Genomic DNA, 18,241 nt, shown 5'->3' with positions numbered 1-18,241 from the left:
TCAGTTAATACCATTTAATGCATTTGTGTTAGGCTTTATCTCAAACATGGGGTGCTTTTACAGGCCAAACGTCCGTAGTATATTACTTTTAAAGTATCACTGATCAAGCAAACATTAACGCCGCGTGTGTTGAGGGCGCATTCTTAATAACGCTATTTCATTGGTTCATTTAAGTGTCACTCAAAGCATCGACACGCTCTTATTGGACAGGCGCGGCTTCACGACTCCCCTCTCTAGTAATTAAATAGCTTAGCGGCCTTCATCCGGTCTTTTCTCCAGTCCAGTGCTTACACGGCTCACGCGTTTCAGTCCAGCATCTTCTAAACACAAGAGAGACTAAAGCCATGGCAAGGCCCAGAGTTTTCTTCGACATCACCGCCGGCGGCGCACCAGTCGGAAGAGTGGTCATAGAGGTAATATTTCACGCTGTATTCCTAATTTCATTGCAAGACTATAATTTTCCACTCTCTGGAGTGCGAGTTTGCGCGTGCCTTTGTAATAACACTGATTTTTTTTTTCTTTTTCTGCAAGTCGATTAAACGCCTTTCTGGAGGCCACCGCCGCATGTTCGAGGCTACTAACGTTATCCTAATAACGTTATTTAAATCCCGCTGGGCTGCAATCTTGAACATCCTTAAGTGTTTTGCATACCCATTAAACAAATTCCGTTACGATTAACCTTGCTTGTGCAATTACTTGGCAAACCAAAGAAGGAATTAAGCCAAATAATATAACGGTACTGTTTGAGCTTGTGCAGCTCTGCGGTGTTGTGCAACAACTTTGACGTTGGGAATCTGGCAGTATGTACGGGTTTAATGTTATTTATAGGACTGTGCATTGTTTGTTTCTATAGTGAAGCTTTGAGGTGTTTATTTGCATAAACGTATTATATTTTCGGTGTCAACAAAAGATGCTCCGCGAACTAGGCCGCGTTTACCGGCGTTTCACCTAAAGCACGTTTTTTTTATTCGAGTCTTTACAGCAAAGTCATTTGACAATTTATTTCCCATACAGTAGGCCTAACTTGTTAGAACATCATAATGCGCGAATAGTAGGAGCCCGCGGCGCTTGGTTTGGGGAGAGCCACGAGGAGACGCCACGCGGGAGCTCTATACATGGATTTAACCCGGATTCCCAGAAGGCGACTTTATTTTGCACAGGCCAAGCTCAATTTTAACGCTTCAGTGAGACGCAAGCGATTGAGACGAAAACCGTCCTCTGCTTTTATGTGCTACATTAATGTGAGGTTAGTTTGCGTTTCCTCATCGGAGGGAAGCACATCCTGCAGTTCGTTCTATTCGAACGCGATTGCCCTGAGAGTGACATCACAGGGAACTCCGCCATGATTCCAGTTCGAATCGAACGTATATGCTCCATTCAAAGTGCATTAAGTATGCAAGATGTGAATTTCAATTGTAATTATTTACAGAGGTTACTTATGTCACATTTGTCCGTGTGTGAAAACGTTGCGCAGCGCAAATCCGTGAATTGTCCATGATGGTATGCAGATCTGAGGGCGCGAGGACCTGAGAACCGCAGTTAGATGAGAAGCGATGGTTCACTCCGCGCGCCCTTCAGTTCATCGACATAGTCATGCACGACTTGAACACTTTATTTCAGCCTCATTAGATTTAAATGCTAATTTTTATGTTGTGTTTTTTTCTTTTAACAGCTGAGAGCTGATGTGGTTCCTAAAACAGCAGGTATTTATACTTATATATATATATATATATATATATATATATATATATATATATATATATATATATATATATATATATATATATATAAAAATTTCATCGTGTGATGTGACATGCTCATCACCCGTCTGCCCGTTTTACAGAGAACTTCAGGCAGTTGTGCACTGGTCAGCCTGGCTTCGGCTACAAAGGATCCACGTTTCATCGCGTCATCCCCAACTTCATGTGCCAGGTATGAAAGATTTAGTCCCAGATGCAGGATCTGAAATTGACACCCATCAAATTTGGGTGGAAATAAACTCATCTGCTCATTTGGTGGGTTATGATTGATAAAGCTTGTCTTGCAAATAAGTACAAAGAGGGTCACATGCTGGGCAATAAAGAACTCAAATCATTTTCGATTAGTCTACGCATATGGAGATGCCATTTTGCATCTGATGGCGGTGCCCAAATACAACTTTGGAGGCCATTAAAAAAATCATTTTTTTTTTTTCAGTAATGTAATCAATCAAGCAAGCGTATGCTTTGTATTAAATATAGATCACCCTTTCTCTTTCACTTACCCAATTCAAACGGTTTAAAATCTGATCCCACTTTTTCCTTTTATATTAGTGATTAGGTTCACTGTTCTGAACTTCCATTATTTCTTGGTGTTTGTCAAATTCAATGATTCACGATTAATATTTAAATCTCAGATGTGACTTTTGATAATCTGGATTATTTGTAAAATGGTCGAAGTTTCTGAATTGCTGGTAACTGAATTTTATTAACCAGATTGGCTAGTGAGTACTTTTCAAACCCTGCCCTGAAGTCTTCTGAGATCTTGGTGGGACTCAGCTTTTGCTGTTCGATTCTAATCTTAAGATCTTTGGGTACAGGGGGGCGACTTCACGAAACACAATGGAACTGGTGGAAAGTCCATTTATGGCAACAAGTTTGAGGATGAGAACTTCATCCTGAAGCACACCGGCGCTGGCATCCTGTCCATGGCCAACGCCGGCCCCAACACCAACGGTTCCCAGTTCTTCATCTGCACAGAAGCTACTTCATGGTGAGCAGAAGTAGTGTGAATGAGCATGTCTGCTGGATCCATTCTGCCTCCTAACCTCCTTTTGTTTTTTTCCCACAGGCTGGATGGCAAGCACGTTGTCTTCGGACAGGTTGTGGAGGGCATGGATGTCATCAGGAAAGTGGAGGGCTATGGTTCCAGCAGTGGAAAGACCAGTACCAAGATCGTCATCGCTGACTGTGGCCAGCTGTAAACACCTCAACCACTAACCTTCACCTGAACCCTAGTCTAGTACCCCTCAGTGCTCCGTTTTATAAATCCTTCCACTAACCCCAACATTCCTGTTCAAGTTCTACCACCCCTCCCCTATATCCTTCAAATCTTTCTCTTTGACGAGTTGCCTTTGCTGTTTTCATTGCAAATAAAGTCATGTAGGCCTATAATTTGTGCATCAAAGTCTGAAAATAAAGGGGAACAATGATGTGAAACTTTACCTATTTGTCTCGTTATTCACTTTAAGCTTTTTTGTGTATAGGGTTACGTTGCTTCAGGTTAATGAGAGTTTCCTTTGTGCTTTGATTTTGAACTCCCTCTTCAGAGCGCTTGCTTATCCAACTCCCAAATTACTACATTTCTTCACTTGTCCTCTAGGCATCTCAACGCCCTCTGTGAATCTAGTCACAGCAGTTAGTTAACGGTCTTGTCCTCCAGGGAAATTATATATATATATATATATATATATATATATATGGCTTAATGGACGTTTAATGGAAAAGTTTGAGATGAGTTTGTTTTTGGGTGAACAATTTAAGTTTAATAGTTTTACTTTATATTGACATTTTGTCAGTATCTTTTCATATCTACGGTCATATCCATGTGAAAATGGCTTTATACAAAAGTGGTGCAAGGTGGAACTTTCTTTAATCTGGGTCTGTTGGATAATTGTTTTACTACTAATAGCAATGGTTTCATGTGAGTGGCATGTTTCTGGATTATTGTCCCACCCTATTACTTAAAGACACTGTAGCTTTAGGGATGTTACTTGATCGTCTATACACTGAATGCACTACATTTAAATGTTAATCCTGCCTTCATAAGTTGATACCAGCCAAGAGGACAGCTGGCAAATGTGTAACCTTAGCTGTGTGAACATTTGGTGCCAAATTAAAGTGTGCCAAATTAAAGTAACCCAATCACCAGCGCCTACTTGACCTGTGAGGCAAATGCATGTTTTTCATTGTCGCATTAAGATTAATGAAAGGTTTAAAAAATGAATTGCCTTGGGACAGGTTTTATTGAATAAATCGATATGGTGAGTTCTAACGAGGTTCTTGTTAAAGTTCTTTGTGCGCAAAAAGGGGTTATTCAACTAGCAATGACATAAAGGAAACTGAATTGTTGAAATGCATTTATTAAAATCCAGTAGAAATGGCATAAATGTGCACATTTACAACTCCCTAATCTTGCTCCGAGGCCAATAAACAATGCACTTTTTAATTCAGTTCATTATATGTGTGTGCCGTGATCTGAACAGGGTGTCTTTACACAGCAGAGCTAATTATGGTCAGTGCCAGCTCAAGATTCAGTCTGAGACTCAATGCTGCATTAATAAATCCAGACTAAATGAAGTGAGATCAACCCACTTCAGCTCCTAGAATAAAATACACAGTACCTGATGTGTAAATTAAAGGGTATAAAGAAGTCTAAAAGGCTGTTTAGATGTGCTTCAGCGTAAGTTTGGCCTCAGAAACCGAGAAACACGTGGAGTGCTGAAACACCACAGCAATCTTTTATTTGTTGAAATAACAGTTTGTCGAGAGAGGGCGCGCGACTCGAACCTTTACAGGTGTAGGAAAAGAAAAGAAAAGCCAATGCGGTTGCGTTTCAATCTGTTTTTATACAGGCTATGGTTTCAATACATATATTACGACTTCTACACACTTTAGACGCAAAAGAATTATAGAAACAACTTTATTTAGAACAACCTCGTCATCCTAGCTCACTTCAGAAATGCCTTAAACACATGCCATGACGTGCCTTGTCATGTTTCTCGTGATTTTTCGATCCAGTTTCTCTGCGGTTAGCTCCTCGGGTCGTGCTGACACACTCCCTGTCCACGAGGACTGTCGGGTTGCGCGCGGCAGTGCAGGCTCTTCTCGCAGTCGCAGCGCTCCAGTCTCCGGCGGAATTTGGCGCGTCCCCGCAGCAAGCAAACCTCGCCCAGCGCGGGCACGCGCTGACATCTCTTTCCCGTCAAGTAGAGCGCGCAACATAGACCCTCTTCACAGTCGCGCGAGCGCACGCACGGTGACATCTCGGGCACTGCGGGAGAAGAGTTGTCGTGAGGGTCAGTAAGTAAACTAGTCAAACCTACAACAACTGGAGTTTATAAAGTTGCAGTGCTGTAGCTTATGCCGCCACATGTGTATATATATATAAATGGCTTAGATAAATAACACTTTGCAGTAATAAAACTTCTAGTTTGAAAAAGCTTTTTAAGACGTTTAAACATTATTTTAGGCAAATAATGTGTTTAACTGTTAATAAATTGCACTTTGCCATTTCAGCCGAGCTACAAACGTTTTAATATGTCCTCAGAAAGTTTAATTCGACATTAAAAGCCTTTCACTCAGGACATTTCTACAAAACACCTAACCTTTTTTCAATTATCAGTTCTCTAAATAAAATCATGGTAGAGGAAACTGTAAGGTCATCCCCTTCTGGCACAAAATATAAGACAGAGGCATAAAAAGATGTTTAACATGTCATTTAAGAGTCCACTTTTCAGATTTTTGATGTAATTTTAACTATATATATATATATATATATATATATATATATATATATATATTTTTTTTTTTTTGTATTTAAGATTACATTTAGATTATAGTTTTTTCTTAAAATTATGTCACACTCCATATGAAAATTGGTTGACTTCACAGTTTGATGTTTTGTCTTTTTAACCTCTGTTTCGCCTAATATCATTAATATCGTAATATCCTATTGCTGACAAAGCAAAATTCACCTGTGCCGAGTTTTTACGGCTGATGCAGACAGAGAATGCACGTTGTTAATGATTTCAATAATTTTCAACACAGGGAAATATACTTATAGTCGACAGTGTAAAGCAATACTTGACCAAAAGTATGACCCAAAAACATTTTATATAGTCAAAAATATAATAAAATAAAAAACACTGAAAGTACATAAAACTCTATCCTTACCTTTTTGACTTCCTTGCACATCCTGCTGAATCTTTGTCTTGGGAGCATTGTGCTGTTTTTTCTTTGAGCCTTTGCATTCATTTGCCTTGTGAAAGACAGAATGTGAATAAAAACTGTTTAAATATTCTGACAAACTGGCATTGCAGGTTTGATCTCAATCCATGGCTGGATGTAAATTCATTTGATCACAGTACTGAACCAAACAAATTCTTACCTGTGCAGTGGTACAGTCTTGCGCAGGAGGCGTAGCTTCTCTAATTCCCTGCACGACTGAGGTTCTTCTAACAGAATTGTGGGAATTTGCAACTGTGTCACTCTGTAGATCCAACTCTGACTGGAAGAGTTATCAACAGAATTTAAAATATGTGATAAAACAGCACGCAAGCAATGACAACAAGTACAATAACTTTGTTTTTAAAGATAAAATTACACATGGACAGTCATAAATACAAAAGAGATATATACCATAATATTACAATAAATGTTACAGTAGGCTTGTGTGTTCACTAGGTCTCTGACTTTGTTCCAGCTTAAACATATGAATACAAAAAAAAATAAAAAAATTAAGGTTTAAGAATATTCTTACCTCTTGAGAGCTTGTCATTTCTCTGGAGGAGTGGATCATGTTGGAATCCAGGCTCTGTACAGCAGAAACAACAGACAGACAAAATATAATATAAACTGTCTGCATGGTTGTATCCAAACTGTCCTGACCTCAATAAGGCTGTGTGCAAGAGCAAGACGAGGAGCTCTACTGTGGAAGAGCAACCTGCTCCGTGTTTTAATGGACCTACGGCAAATACCCAAATTAACCACCAAAAAAAAAAAAAAGAAGAAAAAAGAAAGAATGGGTCTTTCATTAGTGATTACTTTCTGAGTGTTTCAATGTTTATAGTCTCAGCTCATGTAGGAAGTGTGGAGTGCATTGCGGTGGTAATTAAGGCAAATTATGGCCCATACTCATAACAAACATGAAAGCTTGGCTGTACCTTTCATGGCACTTAAATCCACCTAGACCCTTTACACATGTAACACCTTTGAATCTTGTTATGATGAAAAATATGACATCCTTTTAATGACAGCCATCAGTTAACCGCATCAGTAGACTCGGATGTAAGTTGCTTCCTGGAACGGAACAGGTGATTATCTGCCCCTTGAACACTGGCTTAGAGGGGAAACTCGAAATCTGTGTTTCTCACCGGGCCGGGACGCAGATAATAACAGTGACACTGCTCTGTTTGACCAATGTGAATATGTTTAGCCAATAAATAAAAAGGTCTTGTTCAGCCTAAACATTCCTGTCGTGTCAACTACAGCCTTATTGTTCAGCAAATTATCAATTAGCAGTAATATGTCTTAGCCTAATTCGTACATACAACTGTGATCTCTGAAATCCTGTAGAACTTGGAAAGACAAAGTAAGTGCAATAGGATCACTGATGCACACTAACGACCATAACTAAAGACAACAGCAGAAGTCAGCAAACAGAAAAACAATAAACCTAAATACATCAGTGATTCATGCTTATCTATCTATCCATCTATCTATCTATCTGTCTGTCTGTCTGTCTGTCTGTCTGTCTATCTATCTATCTATCTATCTGTAGCCTTATACCAGTTAGGAAAACTCAAAAAATGATGGCAACCAGCTTAAAGACATTTTATATATATTTTATATATATACTAAACTAATTATACAAAACCGTTCCATCAACTTGACATTTTAAAGTTGGTGTAACGTAAGCTCAAATGTATTTTAAAGCTGAGTATTAATATTGTGAAAAACTGACATTAAATCAATACCAGTTGTGCAAATCCAAAAGCTTGAATACTACTTCAATGCAACAAAATGAATTATAAACTACTGCATTTGCATGTTTTTACTTTACCAAACTGAACACTAATCACCAAAATGGTGACTTGAAACAAAATGTCACGTTCTTAACAAAATCTGTTTTAAACATTATTAATTATGCATAACAAATATGTACAAGTCTGCATAAAGCTTTACAAAAACACACATTAATCAGTGGAAAGGGATTATGGGTAGCCAGCTTATCTGAACCTTCTAAAGAGACTTGACATTATACGTTTTTGCTCTTTAATATTATAAAATGTTGATGATACTAAATTTCCTAAAAGTTGATTTTATGTAATGTCAACTGTTTTCTACATAGTTCAACCTTTAAAACAGATTTCATCTGACAAAATAAATGTTGGATTGTTTTACATGGTATCTGTCTTTCTTTTTTTTTTTTTTTTTTTTTTACTTTTCGAGAAATGTCACCTATATTCAGTATTGTTGCTATCTATCTAAAGTAAGGATTCAATTTTAAACCTACAATACAATTTCCTCTAATTAAATTAAATGATTCCTGTCAGAACTGGTTGTGTATTCTTTCTGTCTAAGTGTGTGTGTGTGTGTGTGTGTGTGTGTGTGTGTGTGTGTGTGTGTGTGTGTGCTGAATAGACGGCAGGTGATGGAAGATTAGCCACCAGTCTTCAAACCCTCAGGCTGGTTTACAAAAAAAAAAACAGTCATGTTTAGACAGAGTCATAGGCAAACTCCAAACCCTATCATATTCATATACTTATAATTATTGTTTTTTCTAATACTTTTAATTAGACTTTAGTTTTATATTTTCATTTGCATCTTAAAGTATTATCAATTTTGTTGCCCTTTTTGACATTTGTATTAGTATTTTTCAAGTGCCTAAGTAGTTTTTGGTTTAGTCACTTTTTTCAACATTTATATTTTTATATTCATATTTTATTTCAGTTCATGTAATTTTTATTTCAAGTAATCATATTTTATCATATTTAGTGTATTATGAGGTTACTGTGTGTGTGTGTGTGCTGGGATATTTGAATTACCAGAGATGGCACAGGGCAAAGGTGAAATCTGTTGAGTCATTTAACATTTTCCATAGATGTTCAGAGGCTAAATGGATTAACATTACACAGAAAATGAAACTGACACAAGCTGAAAATATAACTTTAAGATCACTCACAAATGATCACAGGTTACAGTGCATCTGTAATGGAAATGCACTGTCACTCTATTGCTCTCATACACAGATTTTTGATATTATTGTCAAAACTTTAGTGTAGCACACAATGAACAATCATCACTGGATTCATAGTGCAACGACCAGGATGCTAAATGAGCAGTATACACAAGTGAAAATTAGCAGCGGCTGCTGTTTGTGTGTGTTGAGTCTGGATGAGAGATCACAGATAAAGGCTCATTGTGATGAAAAGAAGCCTGCAGGTCATTCACCTACCCAATAAAGAGCAGCAGATGCACACAATTACTCTCGCTATGATGCTGTACGTGTGCATGTCTGTATATTTCTAAAGACCCCTCAACAAATCACATGCAGGCAGCGGTGCACAAAGACACCTCCCTCCTTCCAGCAACACTCACAATCAAACAAGTGACCCCTGCATCACGCACACCTGCACTGGACATACACTCGTGCACTGAAGAAGAGAATGCATCCTAAGGTAAGACGGACTTTTAAAGTAATGTGTATATATTGAATATATACTTTGTACAGCAATAATTGTATTCATTTACTGCTTTTATCCAATGCCATGATGGAGAGACTGATTAAGGACTACATATTGTTTTATGATGGCAGACAAATGTGTTTTATGATGAATTTTCTCGTCTTGTTATTTAATATTTAAGGGCCTTGTTTCAAAAACATGAGTGGTAACTTCCAAAATATTAATAGTTTAATGGCTAATAGTTAAAACCACACAGAAAACCCTCTCTTTAAGAAGTGTTTGCATTTTGGGAACACAACAATGGCGATGTGCAGGTTAAGTGATAGCTGGAAAAGAGAATAGGGAGATAACTAACATTGCCAGCATGTCGCACACATGCAATATTGACACAGGTGTTGACTCGTGGATCAGCTCTTATTGAATGAGAGTGGAAATACTAACACAATTCACATCAGATTGTTCAGGAACTGAAGAGAAAAACATGATTCAACAACCTGAATTCACTCGGTTAACAAAAGGTTTTTTTCTGAGTCATGTGTTTGCCAGTGCAAATTTACTTGATCAAAAATGCAGTAAAAACTGTAATATTGTGAAATATGATTACAGTTTTAAACAAATGTTTTCTATTTTAATTAAAATTAAAATGTATTCCTGTGATCAAAACTGAATATTCACCATCATTACTCAGTCTTCAGTATCACATGATCCTTCAGAAATCAATTTAATTTGGTAAATTTGTTGCTCAGGAAACATTTCTTATTATTTGTCTTGTTGCTTAATATATATATATTTTTTCAGGATTCTTTGATGAATAAAAAGTTAATCGAATGAATAGAATAGAAAGAACAGCATGTGTTGGATATTGAAATGTTTTGTAACAATTGAACATTTGATCAATTGAATGCATCCTTGCTGAAAATATTAAATGTCTTAAATAACATAAAATTGATTTCTAAAATAAATAAAAAAATCTGAATGAGTTCAAATGTTTGCACAATAGTGTAAATGGATACAGTATTCAGCATTCATTGCAACATGACATACAGTCGAGTTCTGTACGACAGAAATTCGTGACCATTCAAAAACTCAAAATACTGCCCATTTTCACAAACTAAATTGATAAGACATTGACTGTCAAAGATAAAAGGAGCGTTCTGAAACACTCGAGTGCCCTACAGCAGCAGTAATCCTATTGTTGAAACTCAATCACACAACACGTAATTCCTGCCCTGGAACAAAGAGCTCATCTAGAACAAACCTGTCCTCAAGGCCTTTTCACATCCCAGAAGACTGTAGAGAGACCTGAGCACTGTTACAATGACGACATTTTGGGTCTCTTTGGATAATTGTTGGATGTCAATTAAATCAGTAAATTCTCTTTTTAGGCCACGTCTGATCGAATATGAACATCCAAGTAATTTCTTTTTTTTTAAGTATAATGTCACCACAATGTATTTTTTAATTCATATAATATATTTTTGGGTTCAGATAAATCATGGTGCTGCAAGATGCTTATCGTCCCTTGACCTGCCCTTTTCAAACGTGTAGATGGTTGATTTTGGTTGTTGAGTGATATAAATATCATTTTGTTGTGTACTTTTTGTAGTTTTGATTTACTTCATGAAGTTAATGCACATTTTTCAGTCCAGTTCAAACATGTTTCAAAACAAAGGGTTAATTTAACCTTGTAATGCGTGTTTATGCGTTTGTTTAGAATAGACTTCCATATTCTTTGGGAATTTTTTGACCAAAGATAAGTACTGTTAATACTCTTGGTACCAGGCTTGTGTAGATTAACAACTATACCCCAAACTAACATCTAACCATTTAACATAAACAATAAATGCAGTCTACTAACTGCTCCATGTAAGAAAAAAAAAATCAATTTCTGTGGCAAATTTTAATTAAAATTCAATGGTTTTCCCAAAACACATTAGGCAGGCCAACTGTTTTCAATGTTGATAATAATAATAATAAAAAAGTTTCTTAAGCAGAGAATTAGCATAGTAAAATGATTTCTAAAGGTGACACTGGGTTCTTTGTTGTACCTGTTGTAATCTACAAATACTCCATGTAATCTCAATTAATATGCGATCATCAAAAGCGAGTCTATAAGACTTAACAGATGTGAAAATACAAACTTTGATAATGTGACCCATGACTGTGTGTCCAGTGACAGAGGTGGATCATGGCTATGCTGAACCCTATGGACTGGATCAGAGAGAGCAGAGGCTCTCCTCGTCTGGTGCTTGTCATTGTGTGTGTGGCCCTGCTGCTGGATAACATGCTGCTAACAGTTGTGGGTAAGTAGACAGCTATACTAAACTAATAATACATTTGTTCACTAGATGTTGAAGCATGGATGCAAGGATTTGCTGCCATGTAGACACAATAAATGTAGCTCACTGGCTACTTTGTTAGGTTCACATTGCTAGTACTTTTGCCTTCAGAACTGCCTTAATTCTTCATGGCATGGATTCAACTGGAACATTGCTCAGAGATTCTGGTCCATATTTACATGATAGCATCACGCAGTTGCAGCAGATTTGTGGGCTGATCATCCAAGATGGGAATCTCCCGTTCCTCCACATCCCAAAACTGCTCTATTGGATTGAGATCTGGTGACTGTGGAGGCCATTTGAGTAAAGTGAACTCATTGTCATGTTCAAGAAACCTGTCGGGGATGATTTGAGCTTTGTGTCATGGTGCATTATCCTGCTGAAGTAGACATCAGAAGACTGGTACACTGTGGTCATGAAGTGATGGACATGTCACTAACAACCATGCCACGTTTAAAGTTCCTTAAATCACCTTTCTTTTCCCTTCTGATGCTCGTTTGAACGTCATCGGATCATCTTGACCATGTCTACATTGGGTGCATTGGGTTGATTAGCTAATTAGATATTTGCATTAACTAGTTACCTGATAAAGTGGCCGGTGAGTGTAAGTACCTGTTTGTGATGAGTGCAGCTTGTTGATTGCAGGTATCCACACACTTTTGGCTATGTGCCTCATTTACTTCATTTTAAGTCTATTCTGTATAGGCTAAAACATAATACAGAAATCAAAACCTAAGAGGGAAGGTACAGCAGCATGAGTGTATGAAGGACCAGTGATTCTGTTCTCATAGTGCCCATGACATTTACCTGCTTGCATCTGTCCTGACCTCTGTCTCATGCAGTCCGCAGCAGGCGGAGGAGAAGGGTTATTTTGCAAACATGCACACAGGTACCAGCTCTAACTCTTCCCATCCTTATGTCGCCCCTCATCATCCCCAGTTCCCATCATCCCAACCTTCCTGTATGCCACCGAGCACCAGACAGAAGAGCTCCCGTCTGCTGCCCCCTCTGAGGCTCCGCCCACCTACAGCTCCATCTTCTCCCTGTACGACAACAACACCTACACCATCAGCACTGCCAATCTCACCGTCTCCTCCGGCGCTAATGGAAGTTCAGGGCTCAACAGCAGTTCTTCAGAGCCACACGGGTGTAAAGAGGACAGTGTGTTTTTGGAAGAGGAGAATGTGAGGGTAGGCCTGCTGTTTGCCTCCAAAGCACTGGTGCAGCTCATGGTCAACCCGTTTGTGGGCCCGCTGACTAACAGGTGCATACACGCTTTGAGCAGATCATCTAAAACAAAACGCCTATGCTTAAGTCTATACATAATGAAAATAAAGGATTGAATGAATTCATTCAGCTGTCTGATGCATGCCTTTTTTGTAGGATTGGATATCACATACCGATGTTTGCTGGGTTTGTCATCATGTTTATCTCCACAATAAGTAAGTCACATTATACAGTGTAAATCATAAAAAGTGACTGGTGCAGTTTTTCTCAGGGCCGGGATCATTGCTCAGTTTGCTCATTGAATCCAGCCAAATTTATTCCACTGGCTGTAAAATCAGTAACTCTATTCAATGCATGATTAGAAACCCCGTTATTTTATGATGTGTTTCATCTGAACTATTTCATTATGACTATTAAAGTCCATTTTCTAAGTGCATATTATTGATCTTATAGTGAACAGGGGTTAACAAGTTTGTTCACTCAAAAAAGTGAAAGTTCTGTCATCATTTACTCACCCTGTACATTTCATTCTGCTTAACATGAAAGATTTGAAGAATGTAGGTAACCAAACATTTTCTGGACCCCACTGACTTATTATATTTAGTCCATAGTATTTTTAACTATCAAAGTCAATGGGGATCTGTTTTGTTACCAAAATTTTCTTTTGTGTTCAGCAATAGAAAAAAAAAACTTTTTTTGGAACAACATGAAGGTGAGTTAATGAACAGTATATTTAAATGCATAATGTGCCAACGATAAACAAATTGTCAAATCGTGAACTCTTCAGTTAGCATGCTTTTGCTAGCTGATTAAAATATGACAATCATGCATATGAATATGCAGTGTTTTTGATGAAGTAACTGAGGACATGATTCAGAATGAGGACAGGATGTTGGTTCTCAGATATTTTTGCTTGAGGACCCACATTTTTAACTGAAAATTGTTCAGTGTTTATCATGCTAAACATTAACAAAATATAATCAAATGTTGACTTTTGAATATGAACATTATTTTGCAGGATTAAATATGTTGTAACAACAATATGAAAATCATTATTCATAAATTTAATTGAAGACATTACTGTGAGCCACCGAGTTAGATTTTCAATATATTTTTGTTTGTTTTAATCTATTTGGCTAGAAATGAAGTAAGGTAGACCCTGACTTTGAATGCTCTCTCTGCAGTGTTTGCCTTCTCCGGGACATACGCGCTGCTGTTTTTCGCACGCTCTTTGCAGGGAATTGGATCATCATTTTCCTCCGTGGCAGGTATAGTGGTATAATTGTGATTTAGCATTATTGACATAATGAACTGAATATTGGATGTGTAAATTTGAAAAAATGTGTGTATAATTGGGATCATTATTATTATTATTTTTTAACAGGAATAGTGTGAACTATTATTACAACTCATTTTAAGCTGTTTTCTATTTTAATATACTTTCAAATGTAATTTATTCATGTGATGTAAAGCTGAATTTTCAGCATCAATACTCCAGTCTTCAGTGTCACTATTATTATCAATGTTGAAAACAGTTTTTGTGCAAATTGCGATATCTTTTTCAGGATTCTTTGACCAATAAAAAATGTAACAGCATTTATTGTAACAGTATGAATGTCTTTACTGTCACTTTTGATTAACTAATTGCATCCATGATTAATAAAAGTATTATTTTATCTTGAAAAACCTTACTGACCCCAGACTTTGAAGCTGTAGTGTATATATGATAAAAATGACTGTGTGATTCTGTAGGTCTGGGAATGTTAGCAAGTGTGTACACAGATGACAATGAGAGAGGCATAGCCATGGGAATCGCACTGGGAGGACTTGCCATGGGAGTGCTCAGTAAGTTCATATAGTACTACATTTGTCCTCTAATATGCTTTACATTACAATATAACATCAACAACAGGAAATCATCAGGAATACCTATGAAATTAACCAAATGTGTGCAACAAATACAATTTTAACACTGCAAAATGTACTCTCTTCAGTTGGAGCGCCATTCGGCAGTGTCATGTATGAGTTTGTTGGGAAAAGTTCTCCGTTCCTCGTCCTTGCCTTCTTGGCTCTGTTTGATGGAGGTAAGATATTCGGTTAAAAAATGTAATTAATTGAGACATTTCATTACAATGATTCATCAAACTGTTTTCGACACCCAATCTCAACACCAGCACTCCAGCTCTGCATCCTTCAGCCCTCAAAGATATCTCCAGGGGTGAGTAGTGTTCATTTAACAAAATGTGAGTTCTGAAAGTTAATAAAGGATAAGAAAAGCGTGCGTTAGTGTCACTCTGAGGAGCCCGAGTGATTGTGGTGTGTCTTCTGTTCAGAGCGTGGAGGGAACACCATTACTCACCCTGCTGAAGGATCCCTACATACTCATTAGTGCAGGTGTGTGTGGAAATCAAATACAATCAAATACATCCTCAAATCCTGCCCACAGTTAAACCAGTTCGAAAATTTGTAGTGGAGGTGTAGTAACTATTTCTGTAATTACACAAATGCCTCCATATAATCACGGCCGAATGTTTTGATGTGAACAGCTAAAACGATTTGTAAATGAAACGGGTGAGCAGCTGTGTTGAGTGAATGATGAGGAAGATTATGGTTCCTGTCTATAATTACAGGGTCGTTGTGCTTTGCAAACATGGGGGTGGCTATTTTAGAGCCCACTCTTCCCATCTGGATGATGCAAACCATGTGCTCGCCAAAATGGCAGCTTGGTAAGAGACTAGATTATTCCAAGTCATTAAAATGTGATTGAAACTAATTTGCTTCCTGCTTATTTAAGTAATTTTATCTAATTCCTGTTTGTTTCCTCTGTCACAGAAGTGTAGTGTTAAAGTAGTTCACTTAAAAGTATTCAGAAGCATTTTGTCATTAGATAGATACCTCCTCAGGGAGGACTAAAACAAGCTTCTTGTATTTTTTGCTCAAATGATACTGAGTCTGAAGAAGCCAGTTAGAGGTTCTTTGATGGTTCTTCTGACCCTCTTAAACAATATGACTGTGTTTTATTTGCTTATCTTTTCTGTGGTTCTGTTGACTGAGCTGATCATGGCACTGGTATTGCAGGTATGGCTTTCCTACCAGCCAGTGTTTCTTACCTCATTGGGACCAATCTGTTTGGTATACTTGCCAATAAAATGGGAAGGTAATACATTTTCTAGCATGTCCCAAAATAAATGCATTGAAAAGCATATGAACAAAAGCTGTGTCTACAGAGACAAAAGGCTACATGATTTAGAAATGCTTCTCTGATTTAGGTGGTTGTGTTCCATGATTGGCATGCTTATAGTCGGCATCAGTCTGCTCTGTGTGAGTATCACAAACTCTCTTAAAATCATGTTGCATTGCAAATTACAGCTTGGCTTATGCTTGCTTGAACTATGTACAAAACAAATACAATACGGTTCAAAATGTACTTTTTTTTTTAGAGAGAAATTAATCTTTTATTTTTTCATGGATGCATTAGATTGATCAAAAGTGACAACAAAGACACTTATAACATTACAAATCTTTAATATTTCAAATAAATGCAGTTATTTCGAACTTTCTATTCATCAAATAATCCTGACAATGAATTTTATTACTATTATTATTTATAATGATAATGAGAAATGCATCAAATCAGCACATCAGAATGATTTCTGAAGGATCATGTGACTCTGAAGACTGGAGTGATGATGCTGAAAATACAGCTTTGCATCACAGGAATATATTACATTTTAAAATATATTAAAATATAAAAAAAAGTTATTTTAAATTGTAATAATATTTCACAATAGTGTTGTTTTTACTGTATTTTTTTAATCAAATAACTTCAGTGAGCATTAGAGACTTCTTTCAAAAAAATTATAAATCTACCAACCCCAAACTTTAAATCAGTCAAGTATATAGAGAAGGACTGTGGTGATTATAACATTATGTGAATTTGTTGTAGGTTCCCTTTGCCACTGACATCTATGGGCTTATTGGTCCCAATGGAGGACTGGGATTTGCTATTGGTGAATATTATTCAATTATTTATCATGCAACATTAAAAGGAAAGATCCCCTCAAAATGTATTCAAAATGTATTCACCCTCATGCTGTTTCCAAACTTGTATGACCTTCTGTTGTGTTCCACAGAAGAGTAAAAAGACAGATTTTTCCTTTTGGAATTGACTTTGTCTTTCAGATGCATAACTCCACATTGTATGACATATGCAACTCTGCTTTAATTGTTTGTGCTTTTAGGAATGGTTGATTCTTCTATGATGGCTATAATGGGATACCTAGTGGATATCCGGCACATGTCTGTCTATGGAACCGTGTATGCTATTGCTGATGTGGCACTCTGCATTGGATTTGCTGTTGGTAACTGCTCTTACTGCATTTGTATTGGAATACATTTTTACTATTAGACATGTTTTGTACAATTTAGTCTTAAAATGTCACAATTTAAATATATGTTCTGGTCAAAACTTGACAAACAGACTCTTTTTCTTCTTGGTGCGTTCCTGCTGCAGGTCCATCACTTGGAGGGGCCATAGTAAGAGCCATAGGCTTCCCCAATCTGATGGTGATCATCGGCATTATCAACATCCTGTATGCACCCCTTTGCTTCTTCCTCAAAAATCCTGCTGTTCGGGAGGAGAAGATGGTAAGAAACACAAGTGTGACTAAATGGATGTCTTCATCAGTAGTTTGATAAATGCTTTGTAATGACACGTGACTTGTTTCTCAAGGCTATAATAAATCAGGAGTGTCCAATGCATGTGAAGAGCTACAATACTCAGCGCGAGTACAGAGAATTCCCTCTGAGTGATGAAAGTGAGGAGGACACTGAAGAGTGATGCAAACACACTTATAAAGGAACTTGCCAACGGATCATCGGGACCTACGAGAAGCCTTGATTCAAAAGTTTTAACAAGATGGCTACTTTCCCTATCCTTATGATCACAGTTTTTTCTGTACAAGTGGTTAGTGTGACGTATTTTTCTTTGTACTTGTATGCTTGTAAAGTGTTGTTTATCCTGTCTCTTATCATGTTAGTGAGTTTGAATGAAATAAACAGGCCTAATTGGTCAACTTGATTTGACTGTTTTCATTGTGATGTGTCACACGCTGTAAGACTTGCATGTGAAGGAAGAACTGTGCATCAGTGTTGAAGAAATAATCCATTGTGAGTGTATGCCCACTTCTTTTGTGCCTCCTGTGACACACCGTTAATTTCCTTTTGATAT

The 18,241-nt window shown here is 37.3% G+C and overlaps 3 protein-coding genes across 3 annotated transcripts; 2 read left to right on the top strand and 1 right to left on the bottom strand.

The window, feature by feature from the left end:
- The first annotated feature begins 246 nt into the window (after positions 1 to 246).
- ppiaa (peptidylprolyl isomerase Aa (cyclophilin A)) lies at positions 247 to 3,202 on the top strand. The gene is made up of 5 exons (XM_052603782.1): positions 247 to 413; positions 1,673 to 1,703; positions 1,844 to 1,932; positions 2,579 to 2,751; positions 2,830 to 3,202. The coding sequence occupies exons 1-5, from the start codon at positions 345 to 347 to the stop codon at positions 2,960 to 2,962; spliced, it is 495 nt and encodes a 164-aa protein (XP_052459742.1). The 5' UTR covers positions 247 to 344; the 3' UTR covers positions 2,963 to 3,202.
- Positions 3,203 to 4,586: 1,384 nt separating this feature from the next.
- On the bottom strand, positions 4,587 to 6,656 carry LOC128018094 (dickkopf-related protein 4-like). The gene is made up of 4 exons (XM_052603473.1): positions 6,520 to 6,656; positions 6,148 to 6,267; positions 5,934 to 6,018; positions 4,587 to 5,031 (listed from the first exon to the last, which is right to left on the bottom strand). The coding sequence occupies exons 1-4, from the start codon at positions 6,622 to 6,624 to the stop codon at positions 4,790 to 4,792; spliced, it is 552 nt and encodes a 183-aa protein (XP_052459433.1). The 5' UTR covers positions 6,625 to 6,656; the 3' UTR covers positions 4,587 to 4,789.
- A 2,627-nt stretch (positions 6,657 to 9,283) lies between these two features.
- On the top strand, positions 9,284 to 18,091 carry LOC128018022 (chromaffin granule amine transporter-like). Its single transcript, XM_052603419.1, has 16 exons — positions 9,284 to 9,439; positions 11,619 to 11,748; positions 12,724 to 13,048; positions 13,168 to 13,226; positions 14,196 to 14,279; positions 14,764 to 14,856; positions 15,006 to 15,095; positions 15,186 to 15,229; positions 15,345 to 15,405; positions 15,642 to 15,737; positions 16,090 to 16,168; positions 16,281 to 16,332; positions 16,958 to 17,021; positions 17,253 to 17,372; positions 17,525 to 17,658; positions 17,744 to 18,091. Exons 2-16 carry the CDS (start codon positions 11,634 to 11,636, stop codon positions 17,849 to 17,851), a joined length of 1,524 nt encoding a protein of 507 aa, XP_052459379.1. The 5' UTR covers positions 9,284 to 9,439; positions 11,619 to 11,633; the 3' UTR covers positions 17,852 to 18,091.
- Positions 18,092 to 18,241: the final 150 nt, after the last annotated feature.

This window comes from Carassius gibelio, chromosome A8, assembly GCF_023724105.1.
Source record: "Carassius gibelio isolate Cgi1373 ecotype wild population from Czech Republic chromosome A8, carGib1.2-hapl.c, whole genome shotgun sequence".
In the NCBI taxonomy this organism is placed as follows: domain Eukaryota; kingdom Metazoa; phylum Chordata; class Actinopteri; order Cypriniformes; family Cyprinidae; genus Carassius; species Carassius gibelio.
This window is presented reverse-complemented; position numbering and strand designations above follow the sequence as displayed.